At 33.9% G+C, this 18,476-nt stretch overlaps 2 protein-coding genes across 2 annotated transcripts in view; one reads left to right on the forward strand and one right to left on the reverse strand.

Annotated features, from left to right (window-relative positions):
* The window catches only part of NT5DC3 (5'-nucleotidase domain containing 3), a 28,368-nt gene extending 13,654 nt beyond the window's left edge, over nucleotides 1-14,714 (forward strand). The window contains exons 5-14 of the mRNA XM_058189718.1: nucleotides 1,462-1,552; nucleotides 2,836-2,973; nucleotides 4,375-4,435; nucleotides 6,154-6,256; nucleotides 6,373-6,474; nucleotides 7,000-7,081; nucleotides 8,932-9,018; nucleotides 9,775-9,915; nucleotides 10,861-10,925; nucleotides 12,506-14,714. Coding sequence (XP_058045701.1) covers nucleotides 1,462-1,552; nucleotides 2,836-2,973; nucleotides 4,375-4,435; nucleotides 6,154-6,256; nucleotides 6,373-6,474; nucleotides 7,000-7,081; nucleotides 8,932-9,018; nucleotides 9,775-9,915; nucleotides 10,861-10,925; nucleotides 12,506-12,767 — 1,132 coding nt within the window. The 3' untranslated portion in view covers nucleotides 12,768-14,714. The remainder of the gene's footprint in view (nucleotides 1-1,461; nucleotides 1,553-2,835; nucleotides 2,974-4,374; nucleotides 4,436-6,153; nucleotides 6,257-6,372; nucleotides 6,475-6,999; nucleotides 7,082-8,931; nucleotides 9,019-9,774; nucleotides 9,916-10,860; nucleotides 10,926-12,505) is intronic.
* Nucleotides 14,715-17,118: 2,404 nt separating this feature from the next.
* Nucleotides 17,119-18,476, reverse strand: part of STAB2 (stabilin 2) — a 123,716-nt gene continuing 122,358 nt past the window's right edge. Inside the window, exon 69 of the mRNA XM_058189719.1 lies at nucleotides 17,119-17,483. Coding sequence (XP_058045702.1) covers nucleotides 17,433-17,483 — 51 coding nt within the window. The 3' untranslated portion in view covers nucleotides 17,119-17,432. The remainder of the gene's footprint in view (nucleotides 17,484-18,476) is intronic.

Consider the following 18,476-nt stretch of genomic DNA (forward strand, 5'->3'; position numbering starts at 1 on the left):
AGTTCTGCAAACAAGCTTATTGATTGTTCAGTCTGTTCAATTTCTGCAAATGTTTAAAAACTCAGTTGCATCTCTCTGAAACAATTGTCTTCTATTAGGTTGCATTCCTGCATTTTAAAAATTGGGATATAACCTAACTATTGCATTTACTAAACAAAAATTAGTGTTTAGCATGCTGTAATGCTAGAGATTTCTTTATATATAATAAAGATCTGTAGTGTTTTAAGCTAAAAGGTTTTAATCTAGAGAATATTTGACCCAAACTGGTGGGCAAAAATGCTTGGACTTCGCTTCCTAATTAGTATGGCCTTCAGAAATTTAGAGGAAATTTAGAGATTTAGGACAAGATGGAAGATACTAATTGAAAAAGTTATCCTAGCATTTAAAAATTAATATTTTGAACTCTATTACTTGGAAGTAAACTCACTGAATTCACAAGGGCTTAGTGCTATTTACATATATTTTGCAGTTTTCTTCAGTCTTTGAGCAGTTAGTCATCCAGAATACCTTACTGGGGAAAAGGTTAATTCTCCTTTGCCACTTTGTAATGACTTATGGAAAACCCATGAATTAAACAGGCATGGGGGTACTTTGTAGGCTGAATGTCATTCACAATACTCTTTGTTGAAATTGAAACCCTTAATTTAACAAATTGTCATGTTCTCAAACACTGGTGGCTATAAAGTGCATTAAGTCTTTGGATAGGTTTAACACACCTAAAATAAAAATGGGGGATGGGGGGAGCAAAATGATGAGAAATTCTCCCAAATGTGGAAATTTTTATTTCCACAACTTCATTATGTTCTTGTCCTGCTGTGTCTCCTCCAAGTGTCAAAAAGTTGTCACTGTTATAATCATAATTACATTTTACATTTCTGATGCTTCATTGTAATCTAACAGCTGGGAATAACACTCTCCTACCTTCTAGTATATGCTACTACTGAGGATAATAAGAGTCAATTATTTTATTTAATATATTTTAAATAAAAGCATCTCAACGTGGATTGCACAATATTAACTATTCAACAAAAGCAATACATTTAAAATATTAACAATTTAAAAGAGGGGGAAAGGAAAACAGATGCAGAATAAAGGACTGTTCGTCTTGTATTCACTTAGGAAAACCTAAGTGAAGATGGGAGAAACCATAGATTTCTCACAGATTTCATGAAACATTTCAGTACAGATCATATTATCAGAAAGAAAGCTCACCTGGGAACTACGACAATAAGATATGTTTGTTCAAAGATCATGCAGTAGGGCTTTCCTTGATGTTCTTAGGAATCAACAGTTACTGAGCTTTGCTTTGGTAATTTGTTTATCTCAATTAGCAATTAGAGAATTTAGCATTGTTCCAACTACTAGTATTTTGCTTATGGCAGGCTAGAAAATGGTATGTATACCTGTTAATTTGTAAAACCTGCTTGGCTTTTGCATTGATGTTACTGCTGTTATTGCCAGAGGATTGAATGTTGTGCCAGATGAAGAAGTAATTGCTATGTATGATGGTTCCCATGTGCCCTTGGAACAAATGAGCGACTTCTATGGAAAGGTAAAACTTTTTTTTTGGTGCTTTTAATGTGTTTTGTCATTTCCTTTCCCTTTTACATTAGTTCACATATTATTGTATGATATTGAAACTTAAGAAAGGTATTATAAAAAAGAAAATAAAACGACATGAGTCATTTTCTGTTACATGGAAATTTGAATTCATGTAAGTGTGTTTTTCTTCTGCATCTTTTACAGAATATTAACTTACAACTAGGCATCTCATTACTTCTGTTTTTCTGCAGGGCAAAAATCCCTTCCAGAGAAGATTTTTAAGATTTCAAAATTTAAAGCAGTAATCTAAAGCAAGGGTCTCCAACCTTGACCACTTTAAGACTTGTGGACTTCAACTCACAGAGTTCCTCAGCCAGCAAAGCTGGGAGTTGAAGTCCACAAGTCTTAAAGTGGCCAAGGTTGGAGACCCCTGCTTTAGATTACAGCTTTAAATTCTTATGGGATAGTGGCCATAATTTGAATTTGTGGATGTTTTCACCAAGTGTCTTAGAGGAGTTGCTACACCATAAAATGGATGCTACAAGAGAAATGTAAAGGACCAGTTTGCAGAATAGTGCCTACCATCCAATTAAATATCCTGCCTCTTCCAGCAGAGTGCTTCCTATCTCCTTGTATTACTTTTGCACACCAGAACTATCTATAGGAGATTTTAAAAAGTCAAAAGGCAACCATAGCTACATGACAATAGCCACCATCTTGAACTTTTAATTCTCCTACCCATACATGTTACTGGTCCCTTCCCAACAAAGTGATGGAATGTAGTTGTTCATTGTTATGTCCTAAGAAAAACTAAACAGCCTATTTGCAACCTCTTAAGCTTGGAAATAAAGATTGTGTTGGAAACTGCTTTGCAGTGACCCCGTTTCCCTGCTTAATTTGTATTTTTTAATGTAAAAAGACAGGAGGAGCAGAACCTGAGAAATGGCAAGAAAAATACCCATGGGTGCCTTGGAGCCCATCACCACCAGTTTATAAAACTTAGTTGTGAACAATTTAAAAGCTAGCACAACATCTTTCAATAAAATGAGTTTGAAGATCTTTCTAAGGACAACAAAGAGAGAGCCAATTGTATATTCATTAGAGATGCTGCCAAAAATTTGTTGTCTTGTCTGCTAATCTGACTAAATTGTAACTGGTCCAGGCTAAGAGATGTTATTATATGTCATTTTTCTGTTTCTTGCTCGTAGGCTGATTGAAAGCATTATTAACACTTTCTGAAATATCTGATATTGTTTTATGGCACATGCATGAATGTGGTATGTTTGGTTACAGAGTTCACAAGGCCACACAATGAAACAGTTCATGGACATCTTTTCCTTGCCTGAGATGACTCTCCTGTCTTGTGTGAATGAGTATTTTCTGAAGAACAATATTGACTATGAGCCGGTTCATCTCTACAAAGATGTGAAGGTATTGGGCTATCCCAGTTGATAGTCATCCATATAACAGAAGTTCCCCAGCCTTATGCCTTCTAGCTGTGTGTTACATCAACTCCCATAATACCCATTCTTCAGGAATAGGGTTCTATTTCTTGATGCACATTCCACAAGGTTATTTCTTCACTTCTAAGAGCCGTAATCCTTTTGGCCTAAAATAAAAAACCCTATTGCTACAATAAATGTGGTAAATACCATTTTGTTAAAGCATTATGACCCAGAGAAAAACTTATAGCTTGGTTTTTTGTTTGTTTTTTTGCTATTAGTTTTAAAAATATGAAAGACGTTTGCTTCATTCAGATTTAGCTCATTTTTAGATACGTGTATTTTCCTGTTGACACATCTACTTACTGAAAACAAGATTTGGGTCTTTGGAAACAAAGTTCCTGGATTTTATTGTTGTAAAAATGTCCTTGAAAATGTGTGAGCAATACCTAAAAATCTTAAAAATTGAGTGAAAACCTTGATTAGGTAACTGAGTGTCGGCAGCATATGGAGAAAGTGGAAAAGGGACAAGGCCACTGAATGACCAAACACACATACTGTAGATTTCTTTATTTGCATGAATTTGGGATTGACTGGTAGATTGGATGAAAAACTCTTGCGACAGATTGTAGTCTCCCAACAGCTTCCTGTGATTAGCAGAATGAAATTTTCATAGTGACCATCCAGATATGAACTTAATTTACATAATTGATACATCATAATTCAATTTCTCTTAGAAAGCGGTTCATTTTGGCATAAAATTACATTAAAAATGTAAACAGGATTTAACCAATGGTTTATGGACCTGACTTATTAGTACACTAGTTTTTGAACACTGAATTTATGAGAGTCGTTGGGTTAATACAATTTGAGAAAATTGCTTTGATTTGAACAACTTGAGCAAATATAAAAAGTTAAAACTTTGATACGGCAACTTTTTATTCTGAATGTTGACTAGGCTCACTGTGAACCATCATCTGGCTTGTTTGATTGTGTGAGCCCAGATATTATAGTTTCGAAAACATGTCTTATGCTTAGTATGTGCAAAGAAATTGGGGTTTTATTTGGGAAACAACTATTAATTTATAATATAATGCAAGGTTGAAACCAATCTATTTTCTAATCATAGATAAAGTTGAGCAGTTCGAAACTGGATGATGTTACTAATAATCCCTGAGTGAACAATTATTTTCTTGGATAAGTCAGTCTTGCTAGTCACAGGTTTGCTAATACCTTGTCTTGCCATGCTCCCAGCAATTTACTTTATCAGCAACTGAAATAATTATAGAAATTGTTGGAGGTAGAAGATTCTGCTAATTAATTTCTTTGCCCATCAGATACAACTCTTATATAGAAAAATATCTCATTCTCTTCCCGTTGTTCCTAACAGGATTCAATCAGAGATGTCCATATCAAAGGGATAATGTACCGTGCGATTGAAGCAGATATTGGTGAGCATGAGTGAAATTATTTGAAGCAAACACTTATTCTTCTATTAATGGAATTTTATTTATTTTTTTGCAATTAGCTCTCTGATCTTTGAATTACCATATATTCCAGTTCCAGAGAATGCCAGATAGTAAATAAAAACAATGCAAGTGATTTGCAGGTGTCCCCTACTGGTACCTGCAAATCATTTGCATTATTTTTGTTTAAAAATGAATTGCCAAAATTTCATGTTGCTTATTCACTACCTTGCAAGATTTTGGTATCTAAATCATGGTATTTTAGAGTCATTTTTAGAGTTCATTCTTGTGAAGTTTGAGATTAAAAAAAAAAAAAAGAAATAGAATAAAATAAATCTGAAAAGATTATTAAACCTTTGCTTCCATAGTCCTTCCCTAAAAAGTAGAGTGTTTGCCTAATATGCTTTGGTTTATTGATGGAAGCTAAATATTTTAGCAAGTTCAATTTCATCTTTGTCCAAAACTTTCTAGTTGCAGAGAATTTGTAGAGATTCTTAGTCATCCAGATCCTGGTTGTCCCAAAGGTGCTTCTTTTCAGGAGGCAACTGGACGACTTTCTTGTTTTTTCTTTGAAGACATTTCACTTCTCATCCAAGAAGCTTCTTCAGTTCTCACAGGATAGTGGATACTGGTTGCAGTTTATTTTTTAAACATATTCAGAATTGATTTCTGTAAGAGTCCCTACAGTGATTGTGAACATACTCTTTTCATAATAGGCAATATCTGAAATAAATTGCCTTCTGTTGTGATACAAATGTGGCAAACCCAAAAGTGAATAATGTTACAATTCAAGTTGCATGCTAAGTGCACTCCTATGAAGATACTTAGATACTTACGAATTTTAAAAGCTTGGCACATGAAATATTCTTTAAACTGTTTAGGTAGTTTAAGAACATAAGAATTTTTACCTGTAATATAAAAAATATCACATATTATGTCAGCGTATTGAAAACCTGTTCTTGTAGGCTGATATATTTATACATGTTTGATTATTAGGAACAACTCTTGAGGTGTCACAAGTTTACATTTTGGTAAAGCTTAAGTTCTTTATTTAAGATTTGTTCTGAAACCAATTTTCTATGCCAGGTCAAAACCTTATAGCTTTCTGAATATGTCTCTGAAATCTTATGATTGGACCATCTTTCAGCAGTGATTTATTTTACACTGTCATCAGTTCATCTACATGGTACATCTAGCTAGTTTTCTTAAGAACTTACTTTTGTTTATAGAAACGAGTCTGGAAAGAAAAGGGAAGGTAATGCCAAATAAAATAGATCAAATTCTACATGCAGTGATGCCAGTTTCCATAAAAAGGCTATTTCCATGCATTGGTTCATTTGTCTGCAATGTTTGTCATCCAGTCAGCTACCATCAAGGTCATATATTGTTGCCATGGTCCAGTGTGTGTGTGAACTAAAATCTCCAGTGCTGTGGCAACTATGTGGAGCATCCCCAAAGGTATGGGCTCTTCAGTACTATTGCTTAAGTAGCCCTAATAATAATTAAACTTTTAATATATGAGTAGGCTTTTCATTGCAGATTTTTCATCAAAGGACCTCCAAGATTGCTTGTTTTTAGTGATAATGCTGAATTTGGAGTGACATGACTTATGCACAAAAAAAAAGATGATTTTGCTATAAATATTCATTCAATTAAAACTTTTTATGATTTTTTTTCTCTTATTTTGTTCTCTTGTCTTCTAGAGAAATACATTTGTTATGCTGAGCAGACACGTGCTGTGTTAGCAAAGCTGGCAGCTCATGGAAAGAAGATGTTCCTGATCACAAATAGTCCTAGCAGCTTTGTGTAGGTGGTTTCTTTGAGCATAAACCTGTTAAAAGTTTTCATCTTAATGTTAACCCTTAGTTGTTACTTTTAAAAATTCAGACTTATGTCATTAAATGTTGGATTACTTTTTATAGGGACAGAGGCATGAAGTTCATAGTTGGAAAAGATTGGAGAGATCTCTTTGATGTAGTCATTGTTCAGGCAGAGAAGCCAAATTTTTTCAATGATAAGAGAAGGTGAGCTCCTTGCTGCTGAGTTATAAATATCTCTAAGATGGCCTTTTGTCGTGATGAACTTGCTCAAGCATTGCAGTCAGCCAGAGAAACCCTTCTGAAAATGTGCTGTTGCCCAACTGCGCTTGCTCCTGCATTGTCCCCAGGCACAAAATTTGCACTTGAACTGCTGTGCTCTCTGCCTTTAGAAGAGCAGTTGAAATATATCTTTCCCCAACTCTTTAGAATAATTTTATTTATTTTGTTATCCTCCTGATTGTGTTGCTTGAATCAATATATATATGTATATGTATGTGTGTGTATGTGTGTGTGTATATACTGTATGTGTGTGTGTGTGTGTGTGTGTTTTCATGGAAACCATCATGTTCTCTCTGACATGAAAAGCAACATTTAATAAAGAATCACCCTCTGCAATATATTTATGGATATATTTATGGACTCCGTGTGTGTGTGTGCACGCAGTATCTGATATTATTCTAGTGGTATCACTTTCCAAATTGCTGAACCCCCCCCCCCTTTTTTTTTTAGACCTTTCCGCAAAGTGACTGAAAGGGGTGTTTTGCTTTGGGACAAAATTCATGAATTGCAGAAAGGCCAGATTTACAAGCAGGTATTGTATTTTTTTATTTTTTTTAAATATACCTGTACTTCAAACTAGCTAACAAGTATGCTGAAATAAAACAGAATATCCAAACAATTGAAACAATGGTTATTTCATATTTGCATATGCTTTATATTATATACATGCAATTTTATTTATGCCATATTGTTACAACGATTATGTTGATTAGATATTTATTTATAAAATAATAAAGATGGGATAAAAATAATAATAAATGTGCATTGTGAAACATAAAGATAAAAGAGATAGCAATAAATAAAACTAATTTCATTTCCCGTCATTCTGAATTTTCCTTGCTGTTTCTAAAGGAAAACATTTTATTTTATTCATTTTAAATTGTAACAATATAAATCCTGGAAAAAAGGCTTTAGCTCAGCAAACAAACTCCATTGCCTTAAAAAAAGATTCTAGTTCAGACCACAGATTGGAGAAGTTTTCTGTCTAAATACTGTTAAACACTACTTTTGTTGTTGTTAGTTGCGAAGTCGTGTCCAACCCATCGCAACCCCAAGGACAACATTCCTTCAGGCCTTTCTGTCCTCTATTATTCTCTGGAGTCCATTTAAACTCACGCCCACTGCTTCAGGACTCCATCCAGCCACCTTGTTCTCTGTCATCTCTTTCTTCTTTTGCCCTCATTTTAATCAATGTAGACATTATTGATCTGATTTGCTATACTGAAAATTCCTGTGATCAACTTGAACTGCAGTGTAATAGTCTGTAAATTGAAACAGTAACTCCAGAATTACCAATGCTCAATGAAAGCTTGAATAACACAAACTGAATTAATTGCTTTCATTTTAAGTCATAAGTTCAGCTTTTGCAGCTTTCTCGTCATAGGATAATTTCTATTCAAATGTCTGGAAAAGATCAGAGACTCCAACCAGCTGTTACCACTTCAAATTGTATCATGTGAATTGAACAGTTTGTCTTCTACACTTAGTTTCATGAACTGCATGTGCAAGACAAAACAGTCCAAAAATATTGTCTAGTTAGTCTACACAACAGCTATATTTCTTACTTTCCCCTGTCCCAAAAATTGATCTTAAAAACATTCCATAAAGTATTACTTAAAGAAGAGGAGCTTCGTTTAGGCAATCTTAACCCATAACGACAACAATGTAATCTTGGGGCTGGTAGATTAGAGGACATTTTGCTTTAATGTCAACAAGACATTAATTTAATGTCAACCCAACAAGAAAAACACAGACTTCAGAGGATAATTAGAACTGCAGAAAAAATAATTGCTACCAACCTGCCTTCCATTGAGTACCTGTATACTGCACGAATCAAGAAGAGGGCCGTGAAAATATTTGCAGATCCCTCGCATCCTGGACATAAACTGTTTCAACTCCTACCCTCAAAACGACGCTATAGAGCACTGCACACCAGAACAACTAGACACTAGAACAGTTTTTTCCCGAAGGCCATCACTCTGCTAAACAAATAATTCCCTCAACACTGTCAGACTATTTACTGAATCTGCACTACTATTAATCGTTTCATAGTTCCCATCACCAATCTCTTTCCACTTATGACTGTATGACTATAACTTGTTGCTGGCAATCCTTATGATTTATATTGATATATTGATCATCAATTGTGTTGTAAATGTTGTACCTTGATGAACATATCTTTTCTTTTATGTACACTGAGAGCATATGCACCAAGACAAATTCCTTGTGTGTCCAATCACACTTGGCCAATAAAATTCTATTCTATTCTATTCTATTCTATTCTAATGAGAGCATTGAAATCAGATTTCTAGATTAACAGTAACAAATTTTTCCTGGTAACTCGGTGTTTACTACTTCCCTTCCCCCAATTCTTTCTTTTAGGGTAACTTGTATGAATTTCTGAAACTGACTGGTTGGCGAGGTTCCAAAGTCTTATATTTTGGTGATCATATTTACAGTGATCTAGCTGTAAGTACTTTCTCCCCTATGTATTTTTTTTTTAATGAAGCTGGTGTGAACCAGAAGAATGAGCTATGCATTATGTAATTAATTAAAATAGAGGGCTACTTTAAAAATAAGAAAGGGCAAAGCACCACATTTCTGCAATAAAAGTGGGGAAAAGTCATGAGTAAGATTAGTCTGGTCTTCAGAAAAAAACACAAGGCTCTTACCTTATTGCTATGTATATTTTTTGAATTTGTTTTATACAGCTTTCAGCAGCCTGTTCCTTCCTAGTAGCACTCATTCTGCAATAATAATTGAAATAGAACCCAGAGCTCCAAACTTATAACCTTCCCTGCATCTGACAGTACAGATTATACTGTTCTTATATTGTTAAAAATTGCTAACCAGCCTGTTACAAGAGAAAAATATCTCCCTGGTTTATTTAATCCAGGTCCTGTTAATATTTTACCATTTTCTGATCTTAAACTCCTTTTTCTTAATTTACTCACCCTTTTTCTTCTGATCAAACAATATCTGATCAGTTGTGCTTTATTTATTTACCCCCTTGCCTTTAACTCTGGTTATCTGGTTTAGAATGGGTTTGTTCTACACTTTTAATTATTGCATGACGATATAATTTAAGATGCGTTTTATGTACAAGTATAGATATCTTCAGATGGCATCTAACCTGAAAGAATAGAAAGTATGCTTTAAATGAAATTAACACAAATGCTTTTCTTTTCTTTTTTTCTTTTATGTGATCTTGGTTGGCAAAAAAAGGATTTGACCTTAAAACACGGCTGGCGTACAGGGGCAATTATTCCAGAATTACGAAGAGAGATTAAGATCATGAATACAGAGCAATATATTCAAACTATGACTTGGCTGCAAACTCTCACTGGATTACTGGAACACATGCAGGTTTGTTCTTTACTTTTTTTCCCATTCCTTTCATTCCCACCTCTATTGTTTTTTCCATTGCTGATATTACAAATAAAAATACACAATATATGCATATATTGTATGCATATAGAAACCATCAGAATTGATGCATGTAAGCTCAGGCTAGAGATGAGATTAACCTCTTGTTTCCAGTTCTCTGCCTACTTTTTATTTATTTATTTATTTTGTCACACAGTATATATAAGCTTAAGCATGAAATAACTATACAATATATAAGCATATATATAAGCATGAGTATGTAATAACTATATTAATTGGATATAATGAAAGGAAACAATAGGACAGGAACGGTAGGCACGCTTGTGCTCTTATGCACGCCCCTTACAGACCTCTTAGGAATGGGGTTAGGTCAATAGTAGAATTTTTGGTTGAAGCTTTGGTGATTTTGGGAAGAGACCACAGAGTCAGTGTATTCCAAGTATTAACAACTCTGTTACTGAAGTCATATTTTCGGCAGTCAAGATTGGAGCGGTTAACATTAAGTTTAAATCTATTGTGTGCTTGTGTATTGTTGCAATTGAAGCTGAAGTAGTCTTCGACAGGAAGGACATTGTAATAGATGATTCTATGAGTTAAACTCAGGTCATGTCGAAGGCGGCGTAGTTCTAAATTTTCTAAACCCAGGATAATTAGAGGGACCTTTATCTAATGTTCTTTTGCCCTGGTGATAATAATGCAGTTCAAATTATTATGTGAAATCACAGTGCTGGTATTAAAATGCAAGGATATGTTTATATTGATTTCACTGTATGCAGGAGATACGGCTATTTTTTTAAAAAATAAAACCTCTCTTCGTGTTTCTTGTTCAATCTGTCCTGCCCATCTGTTATTTTTATAAATGTGTCCAAATCGGTTCTATTTTAAAACTCACAAATTTATATTGTTTATATCATGTCATTTCAGATTCACAAGAATTCTGATTGCCAAATGATATTAAATGAATGGAAAAGGGAAAGAAAGGAAATGCGGTAAATATTAAAATATTAAAAATTGTATAGGTTTATCCAAGGTTAAGCTGAACTCAATTTTGTGGATTATTTTTAGGTTATTTGTGAGGATATATGGTACTTATTCTAAGTTTTAAAAAATTGACCTGATCAGGGTGGATAAAAATTGATAATTATTTATTTATTTATTTATAAATTGGATTTTTTAAAATTTAAATCAGATTTTTTTTATTTTTATCAAATTTATTTTAATAAAATGCCTTTAGAGTAAAAATCTATCTGAAAATAGTTTTCTATTTAAGTTATATTAAAAATTTGATTTATTCAGCATGAAATGGATCTTAGTTATGTAGCATGAGGCTGTATATTCTGCAATATTGGGACTGTTGCTGAGTCGACAGCGGGTCAGAGGAGGAGCTGCTGCAGGACAGAAATGACAGTTGCTCTTTAAAAATTATTTAAAATTTTAAATTATTTAAAATGATTTAAAACGACTTAAATCAAGCCTTTTTACTAGTGATTTAAATCAAATCCATCCTGGACCTGATTAATTTGTAATAAAATAAAACTGGTCCTTGCTTCATTTTCCTCATAACCTTGTTAATAGTAATAATTGATGCACAGGAAATTCAGCTCCATGGAATTCTGAATGTCTGCTCTTAAAATGTTATATTTAGTTTTAGTTTTGTCTACACAAAGCCTACATAAGCCTACACAAGCTTACACAAACATATTTGATGTGGTTTAAGTTACAACTATGAGAACTATGGAGGTTGCTTGCAGATTCTGTCTATTTTCAAGATTTATAGGCCACCCAACTCAAACAGTGTAACACTGGGCATAAACACAGAATAAATCAAATATCAATATTAAATATAAATGTCTTCTGTCTATCTCCATCTCATTGTCATGTAGCTCATCTATCCCTATCGGTAATTGGGCAAGGAGTATAGTTTTGCTTTCGGTTATATGATGCTTTCGCTTGTGAGAAATTAATATATCACAGAGTAAGAGATGAAATTAAGCCAATCAAGATTTAAGTTTCCAATCCACCTTTAACTATGGAATTCACTGGATTATTTTGGTCCCCCTCTGTTAGCCCAAACTTCAGAGGATGGTGGTTGTTGGGGAGAAATGAGAGACCCCATATATTCTACATTGAATTCCCTATGCTTAGGTGGGGCATAAATGAAAAGATGGTAAAAGTATGTATTTTTTCCTCTCTTTTCTTGAGTGGCTTTTCTTCAGTGGACAGTTTTGATTTTGAGGCCTTATTGATATAAGAACAAATCTGTCCTAAATTTGCTAAATGTCTCTGGTCCAAAAGAAGTCTTTCATGGTATGTCTATGGAGATTTTTCAATCATCCAATTCATGGTTGTCCCAAAGATGCTTTTTCAAAAGGGAACTGGAATTTCTTGGTATTTTTCCTGGAAAACATTTTGCTGAAGAACTGAAGAAGCTTCTTGGATGAGAAGTGAAATGTTTTCAAGCAAAACCCCCAAGAAAGTCCAGTTGCCTTTTGAAAAAGCACCTTTGAGTTTTTCATGGCACTGATTGTTCTAAATGTTGTTGTTTCCCCCCCTTTTCTTCTCTCATCAGAGAAACGACCAGGGATTTCTTCAACTCTCAATTTGGAAGCTTATTCAGGACTGACCAAAACCCCACCTATTTCTTAAGGCGCTTGTCTCGCTTTGCTGATATCTACATGGCATCTTTGAGTTGCCTGTTGAACTATGACCACGATTACACGTTCTATCCACGAAGGACTCCTTTGCAGCACGAACTCCCAGTGTGGTCTGACCAGTTGTGCACGGGTACATTCAGAATACCATTTCTTCAGGAGATGATTCAGATCAAATAACCTCCCCGCCCCCCAGGTTTTGTTTTGTTTTTTTGTAATGTAATGGTTACCATATTACTAGGCAGTGGCTTTTTAAAGAATATTTATTGTAAGAGCAACTTTCTCTATAGTAATTGGTTCTTGCTGTACATGCTATGGAGCAAATGTGTCTATTCAGCTGCACTCTTATTTTTTTTCTAGTGAGAATTGATAAATTGATAAAAACTATGGTTGCACTAAGAACCGATTCTTTCCTCCAGTTGAATATTTACTGGAATGGAAAATTATTTGCACATATATTTACATATAGCCCGTAATATTTGTCTTATATACTTTAACCCAGGGGTGTCAAACTCACGTTGTCATGGTGGCGTCATGTGATATATCGGGACTTTTTCCCCCCCCTCGCTAAACTGGACGTGGGCGTGGCCGGTGCGTGACGCATCCAGCCCTTGGGCCGCGAGTTTGACAGCCCTGCTCTAACCAAAGGTCATTACTTGAAATTTGGGGTTGATTTAAATATTTAGTCAGATAAAAGCACAGCTACTATTATGCTTTATAAGGAATGTAAAATTTCATTAAGGTTTCAAATCCATGCAGGGCTGGGTAACTGTTTTTTTTTAAAATCAGAATATTAGAAAACAATTTTTAGTCGATGAGAGATTTAAGTCCAAAGAGCACTCAGCCATTTTTTTTCCACAGACTTGTATTTTCCTTAAACAGCCAGGAAAAGCTATAAGTAGAGCACAATATTGCACTGTTTGCATTAAACCAATCAAAGCTTTCATTACAGAAATTTCCAGCCAATGAAAATTGACAGGACAGTTAGTAAAAGTGGCAGTAGAAACACAACAATAGCACCACAAATGTAGAAACTGAACAATAAATCTACTAAAGTGTGTTCAGTGTGAACATTTTTATAATTTAACAGCTCTGTATGAAGAATTAATGGTAGATATAGAGTAAAGCCTTATAGCACTGGGCACTTTAGTAGAATGTCATCATGTACTTAAGAACTATATTTTATATATTGAGGCTGCAGTCCTGTGCTTACTTTCCTGGGATTAACTTTCATTGAACATGATAATAATTTAATAATGTATAATAGTATTATTGGCCTGTCTTCATGATAAAAGTGAAACAGTAAAAAAGGTGGAGATTTTGTCTCTCTTTTTAAAATTCTTATTTTAAATCATGTAGGCTAAATGTTTGAGGATTTAAGCCAGTTCTCACCGTGCTAATGTAAAAGCCAGTTCCCACAGCTCTTAACAGGACTAAAGCTCGTATTTATTTTATTCACTTCTTGAGTTCAGCAGGAAAACAAATTATGTATTTAGTTGAAATCATAAATACTAACACTATTTCTAGGCTGATAATAAAACAGTAATATAGCAAGAGCTTTGAACTAACAGTCTCCTTCCTAGTAAGCTATTTCAACTAATGTAACAAAACAACTTTTTCTATAACCTATTAGCCCATAAAAAAGCTACATGGTAGTTGATAAATAATATACCAGTTTAAATCCAATTGTTACTGATTACTCAAGAAATTATTCAAGCTTACAGCTCTTTAATTTGCAATTCTGGTTGTTTCTAAGTGAGCCAGAAATTTCTAAAATGCTTAAAGCAGTAGAGTGCAATTTTCACGGACATTGCAGCCCATCTATTTTGAAAATCTCGAAACATTCCTTTAAAAATATATATTAAAACTTCATGTATTTTATGAAAATATTCAGAATATAACCAGAATTTATTCTGCATTTGTTTTAGGAAATAATTTGACTCCCCAAACACTGTTTACATAAATATTGTGTGTTTCAGGTTTGTAAAAGCATTTTTATGTAGAAATTTGCAACTACATATACTTTTAATTTTTTTTGTTGTGTAATCTAAGAGCAGTAGCTCTTAAATTATTCCATTCTGGTTCCAAGTACATATCTTGAAACAGATTCATATGAATGTATTTCCTGGTTTCACCTTTGCTTTCGGAGCTTAAATCCCTAAACAAATAGGGGCCTTAAGAGGAAAAACTGGTTTTATTGCATTTCTGCTACTATAGCAGTTCCTGTACCCAGATATTCAGTGGTCATGTTGTGAGGGTCTGCTGTACTGCAGTATTAAGTGAGATGTGCAGAAGATTATGAAAGATGAATAAGTTCTCATTTAGGATCCATGTTGCTCTATAGGCTCTTCATAGAGATTCAACCATCCAAGCCATACTTCTCCCCAAAGCCCCATTTTGAATGGAAGGCTTTCATAGATTGTCCCCACCTTTTTGATATTTTTTGTAAAATTCCCCGATCATGTTATTTATTGAGGGGCTTGAGCTGACCATACAATGCTGTTGAGTGTTACATGTTGTAGACATAGAAAGATATTGACATGGAATGGATGATTTTGATTGACTGAAGGGAAGAATAATACCTAAGTCATTACCCATCAAAATAGTTCCCCTTGATATCTTGTCACTTAACTGTTTTAACTAGCAATAGAACACTTAAGTGAAAAACCCAAAGAACAGAATTAGGCACAATTAGTCAAATTAGCACTGATTCTGAAAATTAGGCACAGTGTGAAATCTTCTGAAGTTTACTGTAGCTGTTCTTGTATTAGCGTATGCTATCAAGTCCTTGTGAGCATTCCTGCTCAACATGCTAAACATTTTGAGCTCTGCTTTAAAGAAGGGTTCTTTTACTGTAGAATAAAAAAATTATTTCTTTGTGTAAAGTACTAATTGCTGCTACAGGTTTTTTATGACAAATATTGTAAAAAATGTGCATGAACAGTGACTGTGGAGAGCCTTTGTATACCCAGCTGCAAAATATTTTAAGAGAATGTTATGTTTTATGTCCTTATTTTGATGTAATTTTGAAATTTTAAAGCACACTTAAATTCTGAAACTTCTCCTTTGCAATTACTTGTTGTAGATTTTTGTCAGTATGCTCCACCTTTACACCAAAAGTGAGACAAGTTCATTTGTCAACAATTTGAAGCCAACAAGATTCTTAAGCTGAAACTTGTTATTGGAAAAATATTTTCATACATACAAAAATAATTTTCTAATAATACAGCATTGTTAACTTACAACTAATAAATATTTTATTAGAGGCATTTATTGTAATTGGGATATAAGTCAGTGCAAGGTTTTAAGGTAGAAAGCTGGTCAGTGGCAGGGGAGGAAAAAGACCTCTTCAGTGAAAACATTTATTGTGTACTTGAAGGGAATCTGTAAATTGAATTTATAGCTGATGGTTTTGATAATTAGTGTCTATTTCAATAAAGTACCAAAAGTAAATATGAGTGAGTTCTACAAATATTAGAAAAAACAAATTTTTGCTGCTTTGAAGGATGAGTTATTATGAACAGGTAGTACATGCTTTAATTTCTCTAACCAATGTTGGTAATGTAGTTTTGTTGTTTAAAATAAGCTGTGAATGTAAGTATAATGGATGAGACACTTCTCAAAGCTTATAACAAAAAACTTTGAAGTAGTAATTGTTGGGAAAAGAAACTATTCTCCTTGGTAGCACAATATGTTAATTTTGTTTAATATTGGGTGAAATGTTCTTTAAAAATGGTTAAAAGAATTTGTTTTGGATTCGTTGAAAGTATATAAAGTGCATTTACACATACTGTATATTATTCATCAAGATGAACATTAGAATAAGTAGATGAATTTGTCTACCTTGGTATAATGTTTTTAAAGGTGGGAGAATGGAGGTACTTAGTAGGTACTAGCAAATATATAATTGCTAATCTGTGACCTACTGCAAGAAATTAATATTCATTAGAAGAAACCATAATGGTGGGGTCTATGCACATGTTTCTGTTCATTTTGTTATATTGAACTGAGAATTTTCCTATGGCAGGAAAAAAAATTATATTTGTGTGGTAAAACTGGAAGAAATAGAGTCAAGAATGAAGTTGAAAAATGAAGATTGAATATAAAATGAGGACAGTATATTGGCATGGTTTTTGAATGAGAATCTATTGCAGACAAGATGACATGAGCCTCTTTTTATCCTCAAAAAGAGAGCGGTAAAGTGTTAAAAAGAATAAGACATAAGAATTAGTGTACTGTATGGGTGTGATGGAAGCAAGGGTGATTTGCACAGTTGCATGGATGTATGTAGAAACATGAAAAGCTGTTCTACTCAAACCTCTCATAAAAATTATGATTGTACTATTATAAAATATAGCTTTTGATACTTTCAGAGGAGCTTATCCAATCTTGCTACTATTCATTTGCGTTACAAACACAAATTATAAATGTGTGATTTTTTTTTAAAAAAACCTGGAAATTATAATGCTATCTGTTTGTGTAATATGCAGTAAATCATTTTAAAACATTTAGATATTTTTTTCTAAAAACAGAATATCAACATTCCTTTAATGACATGTTCGTAGCAACCCAAACAGCATAGCTATACCTCAGTCTTTTACAAAATGAAGTGCTATTTTGTAATATTAATTATTTCTGGAATACATGGAAGAGAGCAAAAACGAAAAGAGTGATATTAGGATCTGCCTAACTAAAATGACAGAATTACTTCCTAAAGAAATTAAACAACATTCAGTTTTCTTAGGAATTATGTTCTTCAGTGGCCCTTCCCTGAACCAGATGTGTTGCCTTGTATCTTCATTATCCAGTAGGAAAACTATTTCTCCGGTGAAGAAGAAATAATTATTAGAAATCATTGTGGGAATCACTGCTCACCAACTGCTGCTCATCGGAAACCTGTTTTTTTTAAAAAAAAAAAAAAGTTATAATCAACATTAATGAATAATGCTCTACAAGTTTGTTGGCAAAGTAGTTAGCAATATATTACAAATGAACAGAGGGGTTACTTTCACTCTAAAATGATTTCAATTAGTGCTTTCAAAGTCCTGATAAAGCAGTTAAGTTCTTGCCTCCTGCAAAAGAGGGCTGAAAAGGGGCCAGATGTAAACGACTCACATGTCCATGGAGCCATTGCTGAGAAGTCCCTATTTCTAGCAGACTGCAGAGAAGGGTGATTTGAAAGCTATTATTCAGACAACAAACACTTTAACAGGAAACACTACTAAGACTTTGAAGCATCTTGTTCTGTTAATAATAAAACAACTGTGAAGTTGGGTCTGGTCTGGCTATAGAGTTGATAACATATTTAGCATTTCAGGCTGTAGACTGGATTAGACTTTAGACTAGTTGCAGAGGATGTATTGAGATGCAGACTCTCGGAGAAAGGATAGTTGGGTTCAAACATTGCACCAAATATAATGTGAGTGAGTTGTGCTTTAATCCTAAAACAAGTTATTTTGACTTGGGCACCCTGGTTTGACCTTCTGCCCTGCCTGAGAAGTGCAGAGGTGCAGTTGGTATTTCTGTGAAATTGCCTTCCAGAAATTTAAGCCAATCTTGAGCCAATCAGTCCTACCCAGCTGCTGTAGGGAAAGCTGCGTTGCCCATCTGTTGATGTGTGGTTTGAATCCAGTGACTACAATTTATTGATGGGTTTTCTATTTAAAAATATATACTGAAAGCTAAATGGCAAAGATAGGTCCTTAAGATTAGCTTTGAAGTTGTCACAGATAAGAGTTGTGGTGTGTGAGTCTGTATCATCTTATGGCCCCAATGCATGCTATTTCAAAGGGGATAACAAAAAGGAATAAAATACAAACACAAAAACACCCCATACTATGTGCTGATAGCTCTGTTACTAAAAGAAGAAAAAAACATGTGGTCAGTTAA

The sequence above is a fragment of the Ahaetulla prasina genome, chromosome 7 (genome assembly GCF_028640845.1).
Source record: "Ahaetulla prasina isolate Xishuangbanna chromosome 7, ASM2864084v1, whole genome shotgun sequence".
NCBI classification, from domain to species: domain Eukaryota; kingdom Metazoa; phylum Chordata; class Lepidosauria; order Squamata; family Colubridae; genus Ahaetulla; species Ahaetulla prasina.